Source organism: Suncus etruscus, chromosome 9 (genome assembly GCF_024139225.1).
Source record: "Suncus etruscus isolate mSunEtr1 chromosome 9, mSunEtr1.pri.cur, whole genome shotgun sequence".
NCBI lineage: Eukaryota > Metazoa > Chordata > Mammalia > Eulipotyphla > Soricidae > Suncus > Suncus etruscus.
The window spans coordinates 71,482,519-71,506,448 of NC_064856.1; the positions used below are offsets into that span (position 1 = coordinate 71,482,519).

The following is a 23,930-nucleotide window of genomic DNA, read 5'->3' on the forward strand; positions in this document are numbered from 1 at the left end:
AATTGTAAAATTGCATTTTTCTGTACTTCTTACTGTGAAAATATTCTTGAATTGAAAGAGTGGGTATTTATTTCATAAGCAAAAAAAATCTGTAATCAGAGCTGGAATGGTAGTACAGCAGGTAGGGCACTTGCCTTGCATGCAGTGAGCTGGGTTCATCCTCACTATCCCATATGGATGCCTGAGCCTGCCAGTAATGATCCCAAAGTGCAGCTCCAGGAATAAGCCTGAGCACTGATAGGTGTTACACACACAAAAAAAAATACCAAAAAAGAACCCCTCTTCAATCCATAATGCACAGCTTATCTAGAATTGAATTATTTTTCAATTCCAAATGGCCTGATTGCAGGACTTTGAGGATGCAACAGGTGAATTTAACAAAGGGAGAAGTAGCCATTTTCTCTGTTTCAGTATGAGTAATAAAAGGATATTCATTTGATATTTTTCACTTTACAGATTTATTTAAATCTGTATACTAGCTGAGGTTTCAAGTTAATGTTTCGTAAATTAAAGCATTAAGTAAGATAGGGGTAGGAGGAGCTCTTAAGCAACCAACCCTAAAGGGCCTCTATTTTCTAGAACTAAGAAAAAAAGTAGTTAACAGCACCTAATGTCAATAATTTATTATATATGCTTTATTATTATTTATCGTTAAGACCATGATAATTGTTCGGTTTGATAATAGGGCTTATTTTAAAGGACATCTTATTAGTTAATGTGACAGTGAGACTATGAAATAATCCAATTTTATTACACTGCATTGCTGTGGATCAGAAATGATTCTGAAGTTAGTTAATTCTACAGATTATGGCCAAAGAGTAGAATATTCTTTAGGAAAGCTACTTGGTGTATCAAAGCCTTAAATTTTTCATATGTCAAAGGAACCGGAGAGCTGTTTTTAAATTAGTGGTCCTCTCTGGGTATATTTAAATCACCTTGAAACCTTTTCAGAAGGTACACAAAGTGGTCTCCCTCAGAGACCTTTAAAATGTTCATATATTCCTCTAGTTTAAAAGCTAGTCGTTTAAAATTCTACAGGGTTTTAATAGACCTTAGTGCATTTAGATTTATATTGTTCAGTATTATGTAATTCAAAGTCTTAGGAAGCTGATGCTTTTATTTTATATTTTAATTTAAAAATGGAGCCTCCCCGTAGGAAGCTCAGAGACTGAGGTGACTTGGACACGCCTGAGCAGGTGACACTGCTCACACCAACGCTGACACCATTGCTAGGAGCACCTGAGCACTGCTACTTTGAAAGTGCCTCTCCATAGAAAGCTCAGAGACTGAAGTGACTTGGACATGCCAGAGCAGGGAGGGGCCAGAGGAGCCAGCCACACTTCTAGCAAATGAACTCCACCATAAAACATAGAAAACACCCACTCAGCAAACGTGACAATGGGGAAACAATGCAAGCCAACATCAGATACTGAAAATGAAGTTGGCAACACTGATGACCCGAAAAATGTCAACCACCTAATTCTCCTCTCAGATGAGGAGCTTAGAGTAGAAATATGGAGGATGTTCTTAGCATTCAAAAAAAGCATAGATCAAGCTGAACATACCTCAAAGACAGAAATCAGAAAACTTCAAACTTAAACAACAGGACTGACAAACTCAGTAGATGAAATAAAAACCTCAATATAAAACCTTTTGAGCAGATTAACAGAAGCTGAGACAGAATCAGTGAGCTGGAAGATGAGATACAGAACAACCCAATACAGCAGAATTGATCGGAAAAGAATTTTTTTTTTTGGTTTTTCGGGGCACACCCATTTGATGCTCAGGTGTTACTCCTGGCTAAGCACTCAGAAATTGCCCCTGGCTTGGGGGGACCATATGGGATGCCGGGGGATCGAACCACAGTCCTTCCTTGGCTAGCACTTGCAAGGCAGACACCTTACCTCTAGTGCCACCTCACCGGCCCGGGAAAAGAATCTTAAAGCAAATGATCATACAATGGAAAAAATACTCAAGGAATGTGAGCAGATGAAAATTGAAGTCTTTGATAAATTCAACAGAAACAACATAAGAATCACTGGAATCCCAGAGACCCAGGAAGAAAATCCCCAGGAAGAATAAACAGTTAAGGACATCATTACTGAGAAACTCCCAGATCACTGGAATCCCAGAGACCCAGGAAGAAAATCCCCAGGAAGAATAAACAGTTAAGGACATCATTACTGAGAAACTCCCAGAGCTATAGATGGCATGCACCTAAATTCTACATGCCCAAAAAGTACCAGCTAAAAGAGACCCAAAGAAAAGCACACAAGACACATCCTAGTCACAATGACAAATCCCACAGGTTGGGATAGAATACTGAAAGCAGCAAGATCAAAAAGGGAAATAACATTCAAAGGAGCATCCTTAAGATTTACAGCAGACTCGTCACAAGAAACCCTCAAGGTCAGAAGGCAGTGGTGGGATATAGTGACAAAACTCAGTAAAATGAATTCTTCACCTAGAATATTGCACTCAGCCAGACTCACTCTCAGGTTTGAATGAAGTATATATGGCTTCACAGATAAACAATAGCTCAGAAACTTTACAGACTTGAAATCTGCCTTAAAAGAAAAACTGAAAGGTCTATTCTAAGGCAAGAAAGACTAACAGACACAACAACAACAAACTTTACACCAAATCCCATGACACTAAATTCCATGACAATTTTCTCTCTCAATGTCAATGGTCTAAATGCACCAGTTTAGAGTCACAGAGTGACAAAATGGATTAAAAAGATGAATTCAACATTTTGCTGCCTACAAGAAACATCTGAATAGTTAGAACAAACATAAACTCAAAATTAAAGGCTGGAAAAAATTTATCCAAGCAAACAATTCCCTTAAAAAGCTGGAGTGACCATATTAATATCAGATGATGCAAACTTCAAACTCAGAAAAGTTGTAAGGAAAAAGATGGTCATTTGTATTAATAAAAGGATATGCTCAACAGGAAGAAATCTCACTTCTAAACACATATGCACCCACTAATAGACCAGCAATGTATTTAATACAATTGTTGACAAATCTAAATAGAGATATCAACAGCAACAGAATAATAGTTGGAGACCTCAACACTGCCCTGTCACCTCTTGATAGGTCAACTAGGCTGAAACCCAACAATAATATAAAAGCTCTACAAAGAAAAATATAGGGCACTCCATCACAAGAAAGCTAGATACACACTTTTTTTCAATGAACATGGGTCATTCTCCACATGCTGGCCCATAAAACATATCTCCATAAAGTCAAGAAGATAGAAATTGTACAAACTACCTTCTCAGATCACAAAACACTGAAATTACAAGTGAACAATACAAAGGTATACAAAAGAAAAACGTTAACACCTGGAAATTAAACAGCTTACTACTTAATATGGGTTAGAGATGATATCAAAGAGGAAATAAAAATATTCTTGGAAACAAATGACAATGAAGAAACAAATTATCAGAATTTGTGGGACACAGAAAGAGCAGTAATAAGAGGAAAATCTATAGCTTTGCAAGCACACATCAGAAAAGAAGAAGAAGCCTATATAAAAAAAGCTTAATGACTCAGCTTTTAAAATTAGAAAATGATCAACAAAAGAAACCAAAAATAGGTAGGCAGAAGGAAATAACAGAGCTTAGAGTAGAACTCAATGAAGTGGAAATCAACAAAATAATCCGAAAGATCAATGAAACAAAAGCTGGTTCTTTGAAAAATAATAAGATTAATAAATCACTAGCAAAACTCACAAAGAAACAGAGAAACTTAATAAACCAGATTAGAAATGAAAAAGGGGAGATCACGACTTTGAGAAACTCTGCCATGAAACATGAGAACCTGGAAAAGATAGATAAATTCTTGGACTCTTACAATCTTCCACAGTTAAACCTGGATGATCTATCATATATAAGCAGACCCATCACCCTAATGAAATTAAAATGGTAATCAAAAGTCTCCCCCAAAACAAAAACCCAGGCCCAGATGGATTCACTAATGAATTCTTTCAAACCTTTCAAGAGGAATTACTGCTAATCCTTTTCAGGCTCTTTCATGAAATTGAAAAATCAGGAACACTCAAAAATAGTTTTTCCTATGCTAACATCACCTTGATACCAAAACCATACAGAGATGGTTCAATAAAGAAAACTTCAGACCAATATCCCTGATGAACACAGATGTGAATATCCTCAACCAAATTCTGGAAAATAGGATCCAATGCCTCATCAAGGTCATACACCACAACTGAGTAGGAGTCAACCCAGAAATGCAAGGATTATTTAACACATGTAAATCAATCTACATAATCTACCATATTAACCAAAAGAAAAATAAAAAACACATAATCCCATACACCACGAAAAATTCGAGGGGAGAGGAAATGATCATGCAAGGAGTCTATAGTTAATCCCATGACAGTACACTTCAGGGGGAGGAGAAAACCTGTATCTCCTAGGCCAAGGGAATTCCCTCTATAATATCCCCAATAGTTACTGTGCCTATGCAGGGGAAAAAGAAAAAAAAAGCACAAAACAATCATTTTTCCACATATTTGTTTTTTGATAGATCGATTTTTTTGATGTTTTTATATTAATGTAGATATTAAAGTTGATGTTTCCAATATTATTTTATCTTATCTTATCTTTTTCTTTTTGCACTCCATCATGAGTTGATTTCAGAACCAAGACTGTTATGTGGTGCTTGTCTTTATTGCTGTGGTGCTCACTGGTTATTTAATTTGATATTTCTTTCTGTATTGTTGTGGTGTTGCAATTGCCTTTTTCACATCCTCTCTCAAACTGAGGTTGAAATCCTCTGGAAGGACTCTGCCTATTTTCAGCATATTTGACTTCTTTCTTTTTTTCTCTGATTTTGTACCCCAATCTATTGCTTTTCTTTCCTTCAAACAAAGCCACATAAATCGATTTATCTAGCTCTGCTTCTTAAATAGAGGGGTCAACAGGGGAGGGTACCAGGACTAAACAGATATAACATCACTAATAGTGAGCTGGACAAAGAGGGGACCACCTACTCTAGTAGTCCGGGGGGGGGTGATGGTGGGGTATATGGTTGCAGAAGAGGAACTGGGTTGGGGGAAGGACACATTTGGTGATGGGTATTCCCCTGATTCAATTTTGATATGTACCTAAAATACTACTGTGAAAGATATGTAAGCCATTATGATAAAAATAAAAATTAAAAAAACCAAAAAACCAAAAAAACCCCTACATGATCATTTAAGTAGATGCAGAGAAAGAAATTGACAAGGTCCAACACACATTCTTGATAAAAAAAAAACTTTCATCAAGATGGGAATGAAAGGAACTTTTTAAAATATAGTCAAGGCCATCTACCACAAGCCAATCACAAAAATTATTTTGAATAGAGATAAACTAAAGCCTTTCACCTAAAATCTGGTACCAGACAAGGCTGCCCTCTCTCACCACTCCTGTTCAACATAGTGCTAGAAGTTCTTGCTATAGTGATTAAGTAAATAAAAGATATCAAAGGCATTCAGATAGGGCAGGAAGAAATCAAGCTCTCACTGTTTGCAGATGACATAATATTATATTTAGAAAACCCTAAAATCTCTACCAAAAAGCTTCTAGAAACAATAGATTCATATAGCAAAGTAGCAGGCTACAAAATTAATATGCAAAAATTAAGGGCCTTCTTATACACCAATAATGATAGAGAAGAAATGGACATTACAAAAACAACCCTAGTTACATTAGTATCACACAAACTCAAATAATTTGGAGTCAATTTAACCAAAGAGGTGAAGGATCTAATCAAAGAAAACTACAAAACCCTACTTCAAGAAATAAAAGAAGACACGCCAAAATGGAGTACATACCAAGCTCATGGATTGTCAGGATTAACATAATTAAAATGGTAATACTCCCCAAAATGTTGTACAGATTTAATACAGATTTAATGCAATCCCTCTAAGAAAACCCATGAAATTCTTCAAAGAAGTGGAACAGATACTCCTAAAATTCATTTGGAAAAATAAACACCCGCGAATATCTAGAGCAATCTTTGGGAAAAGGAATATGGGAGGCATTACTTTCCCCAATTTTAAATTGTACTACAAAGCTATAGTCATTAAAACAGCATGGTACTGGAATAATGACAGAGCATAAGATCAGCGGAATAGGCCTGAGTATTCAATAAATGTCTGCCAGACATACAATCAATTAATATTTGATAAAGAAGCAATAAATGCAAAGTGGAGCAAGGAAAGCCTATTGAACAAGTGGTGTTAGGACAACCGGTTATCCATGTCCAAAAAAACAAACTCAGATCTTCATTTATCATCATGCACAAAGGTAAAATCCAATGGATGAAAGACTTTGATATCAGATATGAAACTATAAGGTATATAGAACAAAATGTAGGTATGACATTCCATGACATTGAGACTAAAGGCATCTTTAAGAAGAAAACTGCACCTTCAAACAAGTGGATGCAGAGATAATCAGATGGGACTGTATTAAGCTGAGAAGCTTCTGCATCTCAAAGAAAATAGTACCTAGGTTACAAAATCCACCCACAGAATGGGAGAAGCTATTCACCCAATACCCATCAGATAGGAGTTAATATCAAAGATATACAAAGTATTGACAGAATTTAACAAGGAAAAAAACATCTAACCCATCAAAAAATGGGGAGAAGAAATGAGCAGACACTTTGTCAAACAAGAAATACAAATGGCCAAAATGCACATGAAACAATGCTCCAAATCACTAATCATCAGGAAGATGCAAATCAAAATAACAATGAGGTACCATGGCACACCACAGAGACTGGAACATAACACAAAGAACAAGAACAATCGGTGCTGGAGGGGATGAGGAGAGAAAGGAACTCTTATTCACTGCTGCTGGGAATGCTATCTAGTCCAGCCTTTATGTAAAACAATATGGAGATTACTCAAAAAACTAGAAATTGAGCTCTTATATGATCCAGCTATACTACTCCTTGGGATATATGCTAGGAACACTAAAATACAACTCAAAAATCCCTTCCTCATACTTGTATTTATTGCAGCACTATTTACAATGCCAGACTCTCGAAACAAGCAAGATGCCCTTCAAAATATGAATGGCTAAAGAAAATGTGGTACATATATACAATGGACTATTATACAGCCATCCAGGGAGATAAAGTCATGAAATTTTCCTAAACATGGATGTACATGGAATCTATTATGCTGAGTGAAATAAATCAGAGGGAAAGAGATAGAAACAGAATAGTATCACTCATCTTTGGATTTTAAGAAAAGTAAAAGACATTTTTGTAATAATTCTCAGAGACAATAGAGGTGAGGGCTAGAAAGTCTAGCTCAAAATATGAAGTTCACCACAAAGAGTGGTGAGTTCAGTTAGAGAAATAACTACACGGACAACTATCATAACAATGTGAATGAATGAAATAAGTAGAAAGCCTGTCTCAAATACAGGCAGGGGTGGTGTGGGGTGGAGGGAGATTTGGGGCATTGGTGATGGGAATGTTGAACTGGTGAAGTTGGGTGTTCTTTATATGACTGAAACCCAACTGCATTCATGTTTGTAATCAAGGTGTTTCAATAAAGATATAAAAAAAGAAAAAATAAAATAAAAACAGGGTGTCCCTACCCATGAATTATCCTGCCATATGACCAACTACACTCTTAAGGCATAATAAGTTGTCAAACCCCAAAGTCTTTCTTCATGTTCCTAGAAAAGTTCTAGGAACTTTTCTAGGAACATGAATCACTCTTGTTGCAGTCAAGTGTCAGTAACTAGAGATACTGTTTTTTGTACAGATCCCATGTAAAAGTTAGGGTGTCATGAAATGTCTTCTGGTTTCATCTCAATGTAAAATGGAGATGCAGGGAAACCTACCCTGAAATAAAGTTGTTGCTATTTAAAAAAATAATTTAAAATGGTGGGTTGACTACACCTGACTGCTCTTTGTTAACTCTTGATTCTGTGCTCTAGGATTCCTCCTAGTTATGAAAAGGAGGCCCAATATGGAATCAGGGATTGAGCCAGAGCTGGCAAAGTGAAAAGCAAGCACCTTAACTCTTGTACTATCTTTCTGATACCTTCAAAGCATTCTTTGTTCCTACTATATTAACTTTTCTATGATATCAAACATAAGCAGTGATTGTAGGGGATACTAAAATAAAAATATGGTGTGATTTGTCTTATAATGTTCTTAAATAGTAATTTGGTCATAGTTATTAAGTTCAAAATTAGTGAATTTTTATGTATTTAAATATGAGATTTGTATTCTGTTTTATAGTGTGAATTTGTAATGAGTAAAACTCTCACTACAGAAGAAACAAATAGTGTTTTGGCAACCTAGTTTTTTTTTCTTTTCTTTAAGTTAAATATCATGGTTACTAGGTTGTTCATAATAGTTTTTTTTTACGGATTAAATTGTTCATGATTGAGTTACAATCATACAGTGTATAACAATCATTACCAGTGTGCATTCCCCATCATCAGTGTCAGCAGTTTCTCTCTTACTCTTCCTGATGCCCTCTTCCTTTCCACCCATACACCCTCTTCCACTTGCCTCTTGGGCAGGCGTTTTACTTCTCTCTCTCCCTCTCCCTCTCTCTTTCTTTCTCCCTTTTCTTTTGTGACATTGTGGTGTGTACTACTGCAAACAAAAAGGTAACCCAGTTTTTCAAAGAGCTGTCCTTTTATCTCTCATTCTAATCAGCTGGGATAATATCTAAAAATGAAGATTTTCTGAAGCTATTTCAACATCCCACTACCAACAAAAGAATCAGGGTGCTTAACCCCAAAACTGATTGTTAAATAGTAATGATGATTCAGAAGAAACTGATTTGAAAATAACTGCCAGAAGAATGCTATAATCCAAGCATAGGTCTGAAAAATTGAGATTACATGAGATCAGCCAGTAAGTACCCAACTAGAGTTGCATTTTTCAGTTAAGAGTAGATATAGTTAGGGGCCAGAGAGATAGCATGGAGGTAAGGTGTTTACCTTTCATGCAGAAGGTCATTGGTTCGAATCCCGCATCCCGTTTGGTTCCCCGTGCCTGCCAGGAGCGATTTCTGAGTACAGAGCCAGGAAAAACCCCTGAGCACTGCCGGGTGTGACCCAAAAACCAAAAAAAAAAAAAAAAAAAGAGTAGATATATTTAAAGGTAAATGGGGAGAAATAATAGACATTCTCTCTTTATTTCTTTTATGTTATCTCCTTTGGGAAAAGCTGCAGTGGTTGAGGGAACATTTTCATCTGTGGCAATTCTCATAGATAAAATTAATGTGAAAATATGACCAGTGGAACTACTTTGTGGTTTGCAATTTTATACTTTATAAAACTCCTCTTTGATATTTTTCTCAGGAAAATTATATGCCATTGGAAATCACTGAAAACATGGTCTCTGGTTGACCTGTGAAGTGGGTATGAAAACCTTGGGTTCTTTACCCAAAACCCAACCTCTTGTTCTTGAAATGTATTTCTCAATCGCCCTCTCTGAAGACACACCCTTGCATCAGAATGTGTCACTAAAAACATCTGGATGATATGCTGGATGATATGGATGATATGATGACTGAACTCAGTTATGGCCTCTATATAACTTATCAAACTCTGAAAGAGACATTACAGAGGTTTGCTTATCTTGCAGCTGCTCAAGACAGGACTCATAATTTCTCTTGCTTATTAAAATGGCCACTGCCCTCCACCCCAGTAAATAAAATGGTCTTGCATCTTCAGACTCATCTCACATACTGTCCTTGGTAAATTATTGGAAAACTGCCACTTTAATAAAAGTAACAGATAATGAAACTGATTTTACCATGGGTCATGATCAACAAACTTCTAAACAAAGGTCCCATATACTACTGATATTAATTTATATTTGCATTCATAAATTCAGTAGTATAAGTATTTAATATATTAATTATTAAAACTTAAGTCATGGGTGGCTGGGACCCATCTAGTAGTTCAAGTCATAAGGTGGGAAGCTGCCTCAGGCAGGACATCTAAAGCGCATACTCAAATTTATTTCCACACTCAGTCTGAATGGGTAATTTAAGGGAATCATCAACCTAATGTGAACATCTTTGGGATGTGGGAGGAGGCCAGAATATTCGGAGAAAATTTATGCAGGATATAATGTAGAATATATTATCCCATATATTTTAGATTATATTAATACAATATCCACAGACTGTGGCCCTGGCCATGAATCGATTTCTTTTTAGTTACATCATAATAGGATGGTATTATTCAATGACCTGTTGAATAGCTGGACAGTTTACAAACCAATACATTTAGTGATGCTTTTTTTGTTTTGTTTTATTTTGGGCCATATGGAAGTTGCCCAGGCCTTTTCCTGGTTCTTTGCTTTTGGTACGGCTCAGGAAAGCATACATAGTGCTGTGGATTGAGCCCAAGTCAGCTGTATGCAAGGCAACTCCCCTACCCACTGTTATATTGCTAAGATCTCAGCAGGTGCTGCTTTTATTGGCAGATATCCAGGTACTAAATTGTTTATATAGAAATTCAATGCAAAATTTTCTGGTTATTGTACTGGGTCAGGTAAAAGGCTAAACACATTTGTATGTATTTACATATACATAAATGCACTAAAAGCTGTCTGATTTCAAGCTAGTATTTGCATAATATATTGCACTTAAAAAATTCATTATGAGGGCTAGAACAAAAGACCATAAAGGACCAGAGTGATCATATAGTGGGTAGGGTGTTTGCCTTTCATGCAGCCAATCCAGGTTTGATCCCAGGTATCCCAGTCAAACCAGGAGTGATTCTTCACTAGGAGCTAGGAGCAACTCTGAGCACTAGTGGTGTGGTATCATCAGATAGGGCACTTTCCTTGGACGAAGCTGACATGGGTTCAGTCCCTGACACAGCATATGATCCCTTGAGCATTACCATGAGTGATCTCTGAATACGAAGCCAGAAATAAGCTACATGTATTACTGGGTATGGCTCAAGATACAGAAAATAATAAAATTAAAGCATGGAAATACTATTATTTCAAATTTATTGAAGTTCCCATATTGATTAATTTGGCAGGAAGAAGTCATCATTCAGCATATGGGTTGATCACCAGGACCTTTACATAGGGAAAAAAATCCAAGTAATTTGAATATTTGTGCTAATATGCTCTGAAAAACTGTCAGTTCTGTTTTTATTAAATCATCGTTGGTGATCATTCTTTAATAATCGGAGTAACATACATATGTGTTCCAGATAGTAAAAATTGGATGACAGAACTGAAGGGAAACAGAATAAAGTGGGAGAGAGGATCTGTAATTTATAATGTGACTAAAATCAATTGTTAGTTAAAAACACAATAGTAAACAGTTATGTACTGTATTGTATTGCAATAGGGTAAGTGGATAAAATATTCTATTCAAGTGTATTTTCCTTTAGATGTAAAATGTTATTAAGATAGATTTATTCAAAGTTTTTGAGGACCTTTTTTGACTGATTACTTTGATAAAAATAGCAATGCTTTAAGATTTTCTGATCAAGAGGTAATAAATAGACTCAATCATTTCCAATTTGTATTTTCATTCTTGTACATCTTACAGGGTAATCTCATCTTTTCCCAAAAGATTTTTTGAAAAAGATTTTTTTGTCTGGACATCTTTTGGTTCACTACTTATAGTCTGTGTCCTGTGAAATCCCTATCCTGGGGTTTGACACTTTTAGAAGTTGGTCACTTTTCATTTATTCATAATTCATTGGTTAAATATTAATTTCTAATGTTACGTAGAATTCTCTTGATAGTGCTCACTTCGGCAGCACATATACTAAAATTGGAACGATATGGAGAAGATTAGCATGGCCCCTGCACAAGGATGGCATGCAAATTCGTGAAGCGTTCCATGTTTTTTTTAAAAATTCTCTTGATAGTCTTTTCTCTGATGGATATTTAACAAATTCAATTGATTTTTTAACTTGAATGATAACAAATATGCATATCTAAATGGTGATACTAATTGAATACCTGTATTACTGACCCAAAACTTGAATGTTGGAAGCATCTTTAATTTTTGTCTCCAGCTTTTCTACCTCTGTAAAGCAACTGAATATCAGAGGTGGTTGGCTTATTGCCTAAACTCCTCTGGTTTATTTGGTTGTATTCCAAACTTAAGTCAGATTTTCTGGCTTCTAATTACTCTATTTTCTCAATTTCTCAAATGTATTTGAAAGATAGCTTGGCTTCACAAGGGAATTCATTAACTTTAAAAAAATGAGTAGTTTTTAATCAAGAAAAAACAAGATATCTTTATATCATAATTTTTTTCTAAAATTTTCTTATAAGAGATTATGAATTAACTTTGATGACAGTGGTACTGACTTGCCCTGCCTCTTAGGGAGGCTGACTTGTCATCACAAACACTGCATTATTGAGGAGGAAATGTTTAATAATATGTGATTCTGAGGCAGAGATTCAGTGATTTATATTAATATTTTCAATTAATATTTTATCCTGAAATAATAAGCAGAAGTCAGCATTTGCTGATTACCTCTGTTTAGAAGATGAGCACATAAATGTTAAATGTTACTCCTTGAAAGGCTTGCAGCACTATCTTAGGCCGATATTTTATTTATAGATTAAACTCAATATTCTGGTCCAGCTTCTACATCTTCCATCTGTTCTGTAATATCTCTTTCATCAAAGTCAAAAAATCTCTAAAAACAGAATCTTGAAATTTAAATTGAAGAATCCAAAAGCCAAGTCAATATTTTCATTGAGGGGTGGCAGCTGAAATGACTTTCTGAAGTTAGTGCTATTCTTCTAGATTGAGTTACAGAATTTAAACATCTCACTCTTACAGTGAGACATTGAACAATTTTTAAATAATTTTATTGTGAATCTTTTACAATGATATTTAAGGTACATAGTGACAATGAATCAGGTTCATTTCCACCACCAATGTTGTCCTCCCTCCACCCCTCTTCCCAGCTTGCATCCCATATCTCCTTTATTTACCCCCTGGACTGCTAGTATAAGTGGTCCCCTTTGTGTCTAGCTTGTTGTAGATTGGGTATAGATTCTGTTGTCATTGACTTTGGATTTGGTGCTTAAGTCATCATGATCATTTATTATTTTCACTCATTGAATAATCTTGACTCATCCACAGAGACTTACATTATTTAATTAAGGAGAGTGGAATTTGGAATTTTCCCTATGTCCAATTTTATTTGCTTGATTAAATCTATAGAAACAGCTAAGTCGACTTTGGTCTAAAATTGAGAATATAAAACGAGTAGTAATTCCCTTTCTAGTATGAAAGAAGTTTTTAATATTTCACTTCTGTCTCTACAATAAGAAAGAAATCCCTGTAAATTAGCTTCTGCTAATATCTTCTAGGATATTGGAGTATTGTATCTGGAATACTGAGAATTTTATTGTATCAAGGCCTATTGGTTTAGCAACACTTATTTATGGATTCTTAGTGATATGATATTATTACCATTAACCCACTGGTAAATAAAGTTTTCTCAAGATGATTGTGTTTATATTTCAGGCTTTTCAAAAGAAATCTATTAGGTGTAATTAGTATTAACTAAGGCAAACTCACTTTTTGAGTGAGAGAGGCAGCTTTTTATAAATAATCTCAGTAGAATATGTGGCTGCAGAAGGGTTATTTGTTGTTTTGGTTTTAGACTATTCCCAATACAGGGATTGCTGCCTCCAGTACTCAGGGAAACTATGCAGTGCCAGGAAAAGAATCCATGCAAAATATATGCTCATTCTGTTGAACTATCTCTCTAGCCTACACTGGTGCTATTTGAACTGGTAACTGTAATAATAACTAATTGTAATTACCAACTGTCTCTTCTCTTATCAAGGGGATCATCCAAGATGGAAAGATCATTTTCATGCCTAATGGATATATAACACAGTGTCCCAACTTGAATCGCAGTAAGTAGAACTTAAAAAAGTGTTGTGAATTTTTAATATTCTTACTTGTTGATATTAAAGAAACATTTGGGGTGAATATACACAAATTATAGTTTGTCAGGTGCTGGGAAATGTGAAGATCTTCCTAACTCTATATTCAGGGTTTTTAAAATGAATAAAAGTATTATTTATAGAAGTAAAAATTGAACATAATGAATTATATTAGCTGTTTTTGATTCTGTAGATTGATTGATACAGAAATAAAGGTTAATAAACACTTATCTAAAGGGGTCATAATGATAATCCAGAGAGTGATAGGGCAATTGCCTTGTATTCAGCTGATCTGGGTTTGATTCCTGCATGACATATGATCCTCAAGCACAACCAGGACAGAGCCAGAGAAAATCTCTGAGTACTGCTATTAGGCCCCAAGACAAAACCAAATACACTTGTCTAAAACATTTTTATTAAATATTAAATAAAATATTTAAAATGTTTTTCTAAATTTTTTCCTTGAATGTTTTTATCTTTTATGAAAACTTTTCAATTTTTCTTTACCTTTCAATAAAATTAGGGCTTAATTTTAATCTAAAGTGGCATACTGAAGTCAGTATTCTTTTTCTTATTAATTTTTTCTAATTAAAAATAAAAGATCTAGACACAATTTCACTCAATTTCAAAGTTAATACTTAACCAGAAAAGCAAAAATTTGTTTAAGTAGTCAAACAACTACAGATTACAACTTGTCTTTGTGGTAATAGCACTGTGTTTAACATTTATTTTATTTTATTTTTTTATTGAGCTTGCCCTACTTGCAGTGATTTTTTAAGTCTGGTGCAAGGAATAATGGATTTACAAGAGCTTTTGGCCAAGATGACTGCAAAAGTAGGTATCTAAACTTCAGGTGTCATATTTCATTTATTTATTCAGCCTGTGTAGAGTGATATGCTATAATAGAAACATTTTTAGTGTTCGTATCTGCAGTATGTTGCCATAAATATATTTTTTATTTCTTGTAATAGAAGAAATGCTTACCTCTAGTATGCATAACCATTTATGCCTTTGGTGCTGATAGACTGTATCACAATGGTTTCTTGAAAAATAAGTGTAAAAAAAAGAGGTATTATGTGTCAATGTGGATTAAAGGGAGTAGAAAGGGAATTTGCCCATTGGCTATTAAACTGGTAATAGTAGAGATGATGTATAGTCATAGCTATTATTCTCATAAACTAATGCATTTTAGATGGAAGAATAATTGCCAGTAATCAGAGGGGCAAAATAGCTATTGTTAAACAGAGATTACTGTCATAGGAAGACATATTGTATTTTGAATATGTGATTCATTTCAGGATGGACCCTGAGTCTTAAAGAGAGAAACTCGTGATGTTTGCCTATTAGTGTCTTCAGTTTGCAAACCTCTGACTTCGTCCTATAAGCATCCTCCATTCAAAAGTCTCTTTAGGGGTCCTGCTTTTCTAGCGGATGCTGTCAGACACAAAGGAGACAGTAATGAATAAGACATATATTTTTACCCTAACAGTGTTCTGATATAATGGTAGACCACCAACAAAAACAGTACACAATTAGGGGCTTTCAAATATCTTCATAAAAATTAGATTCATAATGAAAAGCCATGAGCTTTGTGGAGTGAGGCATTGAATACATAGAGAAAGTAGCTAATGTGGTAGTTAGGATACCAATCAGTTGTGGACATGCGCTCTGGCCTAGAGCAAAGGAAGAATTAGGTTAGGCCTAAGAGGCATTATACATTGTGAAAGGAAGAATTTTTTAATAACGGTGGGAAATTATACATAAATCTTATTCTACCTGCAGCTATAACTGCTCCCTGCCAGAGATATGGCATGCAAAAAAAAAATGTTTTGGAGGTTGAATTTTGTTTTGGAGCTGTAGTTTGTGCTGCTGAAGATAACATTCTTATTTCAAACTAGGTTTTTGAGCTAATATCTTTTTTCTGCTCAATAATTATATTTTATTAAAATAAGTGACATTATCTTATAACTCCAGGAAAGAGAAAAATGCATTTGATATTAAAATACTAAATAAATATACCTTTTACTTTTTACCAAAATAAACCAGAAAATGCCCTATTGGTTAGGTCAGTGACTACATAGCAATTTAGTCTGAGCCTGCATATTATTTATTTAGTTTTAAAATAAGTTTTTTTTTGTTTTTGTTTCTTTTTGGCCACACCCAGTGATGCTCAGGGGTTACTCCTGGCTATAAGCTCAGAAATTACTCCAGGCTTGGGGAACCATATGGGACGCCAGGGGATAGAACCGTGGTCCATCCTAGGCTGGCATGCGCAAGGCGCAATACAGCTAGCGTCACCACTCTGATCCTAAAATAAGCTTTAATCACCATGAATTGCAGAGTTACAGACTTATTCATTGATAAATTTCAGGCATAAATATTTTTCTCATTTTTTTCTCAGCCTGCTGAGTTACAGACTTATTCATTGATAATTTTTTTTCATTTTTTTTCAGCCTGTTCCCCCTCTCCCCTGCCTATCTCTAGAGTGGGCACTTTTCTCCTACCTTTGGTTTTAGTGTTCCCTTCCCTAATTTATGCCTCTCACTCCTGTCCCAGTGACAAGCTTCCTACTGAAGAACGCTTTTCCTGTTGTTTACTTCTATCACCTATGAACATAGAAGTGCAGATATCTTTTCTGTGCTGTACTTTGGACCCTGCTGGTACATTCTTTATTGGGTGGTTATGAGAATATGTATATTCTGAGGTGCAGAATTGCTGGGTCACATGAAAAATAAATTGCCAGTTTTTTGAGTAATAAACACATTGGCTTTCAAAAAATCTGGATCAAAAAATCTACAACAATGAATGAGAGTTTCTTTCTTCTCACGTACTTGCCAACAGTGATTCTTTTTGACAAGTACCAGTCTTTCTGGTGTGGTGATATCTTTTTGTTTTTTGTGATATGTATTTCCCTGATGATTAGTGATATGAAGCATTTTACAAAGTATTTCTTGGAGCTAGAGTGATAGCACAGAGGTCAGGACATTTGCCCTGCACGAGACCTAACTGGGTTTGATCCTCAGCATCCCATATGATCTCCCAAGCTTGCCAAAAGTAACCCCTGAGCACTGCTGGGTGTATATATTTTTGGCCATTTGGATTTTTTCTTTGAGAAAGTTTCTTCTTCCCATTTTTTTTGAATAATTGGATATTTTTTCTTTTAAATTTCTTTATATATTTTGGATACTAGCCCTTAATTAGATGAATGGCAGGCAAATAGTTTTTCAAATCTGTTTCTATGTTCTGCTCATCATTTCCTTTGTTGTATAGAAGTTTAATGCATGTCCCATTTTTTTTTTATCATTGCTACAAATTGCTTGGTAGATTTGCTGTAAATTTTACCAGTGCTCATTTGTTTGTAATTTTCTTCTTTGATCATGCTGTTTTTAGTATTTTCTTTCTAGCTATGATTTTCATCATTCTGATTAGGATGTCTTGGAGTATTTTTATTTGGATATCTTTCAGCTGATATCCATCATGAATCTCCAACTCTGGGAAATTCTCAGCAATGATATCTTTCACTATTGTTTCTTCACTGGGCTTTTTCTCTGGCCCTCTGGGAATCTAATGATTTTTGTTCCCCTTGAAATTAATCCTAAAGTTTTCTTGTATGTTATTCATTTATTCTGAGTCTTTTCCCCATATTTTTCTGTTGTCCTGAGGTTTTCTGCTTCTTATCTTGGAACTCACTAATTTTTGTCCTGATTTTTGTATCTAGCTACTGTAACTCTGCTGCTGAGGCCCCCCCCAACTTAATTTTTTCACGTAACCTACAAAATTTTTATGTCTGTTATTTATTTTGGGGGGGGGGGTCAAACCCAGCAGTGCTCAGGGGTTACTCCTCCTGGCTTTATGTTGAGAAATAGCTCCTGGCAGGCTCGGGGAACCATATGGGATGCTGGGATTCGAACCAATGACCTTCTGCATGAAAGGCAAACGCCTTACCTCCATGCTATCTCTCCAGCCCCTATTTCTGTTATTTCTGCTTACTGCTTTCCCATTTCTGCTCTCATTATACTCTTGTGTTTGTTTTATTTTTATTTGGTTAAATAACTGTGATATAAAAAGTCAAAATAACAATAACATTATTATAGTCAAATCTTAGGCACATGATAATTTTTAGTTGTCTGTCTTTATTTTCATGAGGTCATTACACATCCTCCACATTACTCTTTAAAATCTTTATCTGAGAGGTTATATATTTGGATAGTACTTGAATTTTCAGTGATACTATATTCATTCACTAAGCTCAGCCAGGTCTGTGTTGCTCCCCTTGTGCCTTTTGTTTACTGAAAGTGAGTTTCACTAGTTCACTAGGAATAGCCCTCCACTACCACCTGGGTGGCCAGTTGTTTTTGGCTTTCCCTTCATTAACTGCTGAAGCTCTTCAGCATTACTTATTATTGTCTTGGTTTTCTTGCCGTGGTCCAAGGCACATTTTATTCCTTGTGGAATATACAATATGAGTGTAGTTTTGTGGCCTAGGCTACCAGGAATAGCTGCACCCATCTACCTCTACTGCTAAGGTCAGTCCAAGTCCTCTTTTTAATGGAAAGGAGAAATAGAACAATTTTATAAGAGAGTGATGGAGACTGAGTCCTGAAAGTGAAGCATCAGCTTTTCATTTTAGCTTCTAGCAGAAATGTGAACTATAGGCAATCATTTTCCTTCCCAGATTGTGGTATATAAAGGCTTTTATTTAACATGGTCTGGAGCAGCTTAATCATAATATTGTTATTTATATTTTAGTCTGCTACCCAATTTTTGGAACAAGAAACAGTCTAGGTGATGGCTGTTCTCCATCCTGACTTTGAGGGTTCCTTCATCTTTTCCATTAATCCCTATTACAGAGATTTCCATTATCATCTATTTAGTCATATATTATATGGTGTCTGTAATCAAAACATTATTTTTTAATGTGGGTGTTTGTAAGGTAGAACATAATTATGAGCAATTGTAAGCAGAAAATGGTTTAATCCATTTTATTTCCTCACCTCCCAGGCACTTTGAAAGATTTTTAAGTCTGTTTTATCTAAGTCATGAATACAATTATAGTTAGAAAAGAGAGCACTTAGGTTTCTACTACATAATTTGAAGTCTTTTTCAATCTAGAAAAGGAGTTTACAAACTTTTCCTATAAATCTAGGTAATGAATTATAGTTCAAGATGCAAAATAATGAATATTATTTAAGTATTATTGTAAATATAATCATTAAAAATTTAAAACTAAAAAAATTATTAGCTCATAGGCCAAGTAAAGAGAAGTGAGTGAGTCAGGTTAGGTCCATAATTCTCAGTTTATCAACTCTTGATCATGAAGAGAAATTGGTAATGACTTCATATTAGGTAAAGTTATGTACAATGGTTATATAGTATCACAGTGCTTAAACTTTTCCTATCTATACTTCAATAATGTGTTCATCAGCCCTGCATCCTTCAATTGATTTATTTTTCTACCTTTCAGATGAAAATATGAGATCCAAATGATTCTATGACTTTTCCCAAGATAATGGATGACAGAGTTGCAGCATAGTGACCACTGAGATTGTTTATAGTTGGGAAAAAGAGAATTAGAAAAAGAAACTGGCATGATATAGAAGGAATTCCTGATGGAGAAAAAGGAGGTGACTGGTCCTAGCAGGGTGCTAGAGATAGGACTGAGAAGAATGAGCAGATCCAAATGAGGTGCTGAATAAAACATGAGTCCAGAGCTTTATAACATTATGCAACATTATGGTCTTTTGTTTCTCTAGAAATTAGGTGGAAATTTTCTGAGCTCTGGGTTAACATTGAGTGGAATTCTGCTTGGATCACCTTAGAGATTATTTTCTTAAGGGTTTTCAGACCACAGAGGCTTCTCAAGATCAGAGTATAAAGTTAGGTGAAGAGAAATTTCTTGCAAGGAGGGGCGGGGAAAAATAAAAGAAATTTCTTGCAAGGCGTTTTTGATGAATTCTCAAGGGAACTATTGCCTATAGTTAGTGCCTGGGAAAGTCTTTCATGCCTTGGGAAAGCCTTGTGAGTTTTCTTTTTCATTCTCAAAATTTAGCATACAATTTTTTGAGTTGTATGCTAGCATAGCACACTATACTCAGGGCTTATTTCTGGCTCACTCTTGGTGGAGATCTGGGAACGATATTTGGTGATGAGGATGGAAAAAGGTTAGATGAGTTTAAGACATACACTTAAGTGCTTGCTATTCTATATCTCTGGTCCCAAGACTTCACATTTTCAGAAAAGCAGAGATGGAATTTGAAGATAAGTCAAACTAGAAGTCAAATATAATTCCTTGGTTCAAAGAGAATTTTACAGCAAAAAATATCCATCTAGATTGGGCCTTTACTCAAGTTAAATAAGTCTGTTGTACCATAATTTAACTGAGAAGTTTGGAGGTTTGTTAGTTTCCTTGAAGCTATGATTATACATGTAAATGTCTCTGAGATCATATAGGAGATTGACAGGTCTTCAGAGTCACAATGGTGTCATCATTAATTTTTATCATATCCTTGAATGCTCAGAACCTTGCACACGCCACTAGTTTTGTTCCAGCTGCAGTTTCTTGATATGTTAAATGGTGGTGTTGAGTTTTGGATTTATAAAGATTCCATGGGACCAGTCAGTGAAATTGTGAAGTGTGCACAGCCCACTGTGGGCAGTCAGTAAATGGCAGCTGTTGTTAATTATATATTGCTAGATCTAGAAAAATTGGCAGCTATGACAAGGAAAGATGATTCTTGAGAAAATGTCACTTTCCCTAGTGGTTTGACATCAGAAAGGCAGACAGAAGATAGAAGTTGCTGTCAGGGGCCTTGTCTGGAGAAGGGCTTCAAGGGGCTCTTAAAAAACAACAGTAAATTCAGAGAGGAAGCTATTGAATTTCAATAGATATTAAAGCTGACTCCCTAGGTTGGACAGGAATTAGCAACCCGAACAGATCAAGGTAGTGAATACATCTGAGCAAATCTGTGGTCAGCCTCAGAGGGCACAGAGTTCTTGTCTTTTTTCAGGTCAGCAGTGTTTAAGGATGACTGTACTTACTTGACATAAGAAAGATCATGGGAGGAAAATCATGCAACTTTAGGTGTCAGAGATCATGGAGCTTGAGTCCTCTTGAAGAATCGTAACATTCTGGTAAAGTCATACTATTCCAGGGCAGAGTTGGGGTGAGCAGCTGCCTAGTGACCTTCCTGGGGTGATCCATAAGAGATTTCAGAATGAGATTTTTGCCTGTGAAGTTTTTCCTAGAGTTTTGACTTTGTTGCAGCTACCACCTTCTGGGGTAAGAAAGAACTATGGTCCCCTTGTCCTGGACTTGAAGAATACCTGTATTATAATCTTGCTCTGCTTTCAAGCTCAGGAATGATGGCTACTAGCATTTTCTTGATTACTTCTGTTTGAATGTTTGACAAATCTGTTTATGCAAATTAAACAGCATGTGGAGTGGCATTTCAGCTTGTAACATATTTAATTTTGAGACTTTCATTGTTTTGAAAAGCTCAATAGTGATTTTTCAATTAAGCCTAAAGGTTTAACACAATAGAAGATTTCTTTTTCCCTTTCCATATAGCAAATGCCAAATAAATTGTATTTCAAAGAAAAAAAGCAATTCATCACATACTAATGTACTCAGATCCATTCATTGACCTCTTACTGTGAATAAAGGCCTCTGCTGTCTATCTTTGAATTCTTAGATTTAAGAATAAATTATTTGGCCCTTGGTTGCTTAGATAAATGTATGAACAAAGGTAATACAGAATAGAGATGTAAATTTGCTACTCTATCTATTTTAGATCTTTAGGTGTTCTTAGAGAAAATGGAAGGTAGTGAAGAAATAGCTTTTGAAAATGAAATTGTATAAATTCAGCATGCTAATACCAATGACTGAAACTGTGATTCTTTTTTTTTTTTTCACTCAGACTCACTTTTCCTCTTTATTGTTGCTATGTGATTTAGCTATGTGATTTAAAAGAAAGACATCATTACACATGAAGTTGCCTTTCAAAAGTTAGGATATTTTTGCCTTAATATCTCTTGTCTTTCTATCTGATGTACAACTATAGAGGTGAGAGATTTTGTATGTCAGAAAAAGCAAAAATATATTGAAAAATAAAATCTAAGTTCCTAAGGGAAACAAAATCGGTCCTGAGATTAGCTTCCATTATATTAAAATTGAAGTTTTCCTTAGGGTGAATTTTGTAGGTGAAAAGGGTTCAGCTTTGTTAACCAATATTGAAATTGTCAATATTACCTGAAGGCAAATTGCTATATTTTTAAGAAGCTTAGATATATGAGAATTGCTGTTTGGATCATGTAGTCTTTCAGAAGTCACATACATGACGTGATACAGAGTTGCTCCAGACCTTTAGATTAACACACATTTATCACAAACAAACAATTTTAAGTCAATTTCAGCAGTTATATAATGCAACTAGTTCAGTTCATTGTCATTCACCAATCACAACAGGGGTTTTTCATTACCAGTGAACTAATAATAAAACAAAATAATTTGTCACTTTTAATGTTTCTTATGTATATTGTTTAATCAGTTTTAGTCATTTGATTTGAACCCAAACTCTTGAAGGTGGTGGTGGTGGTGGTGGTGGTGGTGGTGGTGGTGGTGGTGGTGTGTGTGTGTGTGTGTGTGTGTGTGTGTGTGTGTGTGTTGAAATTGAAGCCAGGGCCTCTTATACCTGTGAGGCCTGTGTATTCTAAACAGTAAGCTATACTCTCAGTCTGGAAATGAAATTTCACCCCCTTTTTTAGGGTGAGTCATGCTTCTGGAAGTTCAAAGACTAACAATTGGGTTGTTCCCAATTGTCATTGAGGGTGATTGTGGTGCTCAGTATTAAATCAGGCTCTGTCAAGCAAAGCTTTTTTGTTTGTTGTGTTTTTTTTCCTATGATATTGGAAAATATAATTTTGTCTGTTTCCTAAAGCCTAACTTCTTAAACTATGGCTTGCAACCTTATATAGGTTTGTAGAATTAATATAAAGATCATGAAGCATTTGCTAGCAGAAAGAGATTTCTTTAAAAGTGCATTGGCCAAAAATTAATTTAAAATAAACTATATGGGCTTTTCTGCCTAAGACAGCCAAGAAGACACCATCAAACAATCTCCAGGGCCCAAACCCAAGATCCATTATAAAAGACTGCTTCCTTGCTCCCTGTCTGCTTTTTTGCCCAAGACAACCAAGAAGACGCCATGGAACATAATCTCCAGGGCCCAAACCCAGTAAGGGCCCCATACAACTAGGTGGAGCCAGAGGAGTGGCTTTTTCTAAGAATACTTTTTCTAACCCACAAACCCCAGCATAGCACATAGTAAAAACCACTATACAAGTGTTGAAATGGGGACACAATACATGACAACACCGTACATAGAGAATGAAAATGACTTGAAAAGCCTCTCAGATAAGGAGTTTAGAGTTTTAATATGGAGGATGCTCAAAGAACTCAAAGCAAGCATAGATAGATGTGAACAGGCCATAATGACAGAACTTACAACTGAAATAAGAGGTATGAAAAACTCAGTAGATGAAATGAACACCTCAATGAAAAGCCTCTCCAAAGGAGTAACAGCAGTTGAGGATGGGAGGTCAATGAGCCAGAGCATAAGATGCAGAACAACTTCATACAGCAGAAGAGAATGGAAAAGAACCTTAAAGCAAATGATCAGACAATGAATAAACTACTCAAAAAATGTAGACAGATGAAAATAGAAGTCTTTGATAAACTCAGCAGAAACATCATAGGAATCATTGGAGTCCCAGACACCAAAGAAGAGAATATTAAGAAGTGTTGAAGGAAGAGGAAGAAGAGGGAGAAGAAGAGAAAGAAGGGTGAGAAGAATAAAAAGAAAAAAGGAAGAGAGGAAGAAGAAAAAGAAAGATGAGGAAGAGGCAGAGGAAGAAGTAAAAGAAGAATAAGAGGAAGAAGAAGAGAAAGAGGAAGAAGAAAAAGAAGAGAAGGAAAAAGAA

The 23,930-nt window shown here is 35.4% G+C and overlaps 1 protein-coding gene and 1 non-coding gene across 3 annotated transcripts in view; both read left to right on the top strand.

Moving 5' to 3' along the window:
• The window catches only part of NELL1 (neural EGFL like 1), a 1,037,291-nt gene that overhangs the window by 259,175 nt on the left and 754,186 nt on the right, over positions 1–23,930 (top strand). For both annotated transcript variants that reach the window (XM_049781002.1, XM_049781004.1), the window contains exons 6-7: positions 13,850–13,922; positions 14,704–14,786. In XM_049781002.1, the coding sequence (XP_049636959.1) occupies positions 13,850–13,922; positions 14,704–14,786 (156 nt within the window). The remainder of the gene's footprint in view (positions 1–13,849; positions 13,923–14,703; positions 14,787–23,930) is intronic.
• LOC126019737 (U6 spliceosomal RNA) lies at positions 11,776–11,882 on the top strand. Its single transcript, XR_007499362.1, has one exon. It is a non-coding gene; the product is annotated as a U6 spliceosomal RNA (small nuclear RNA).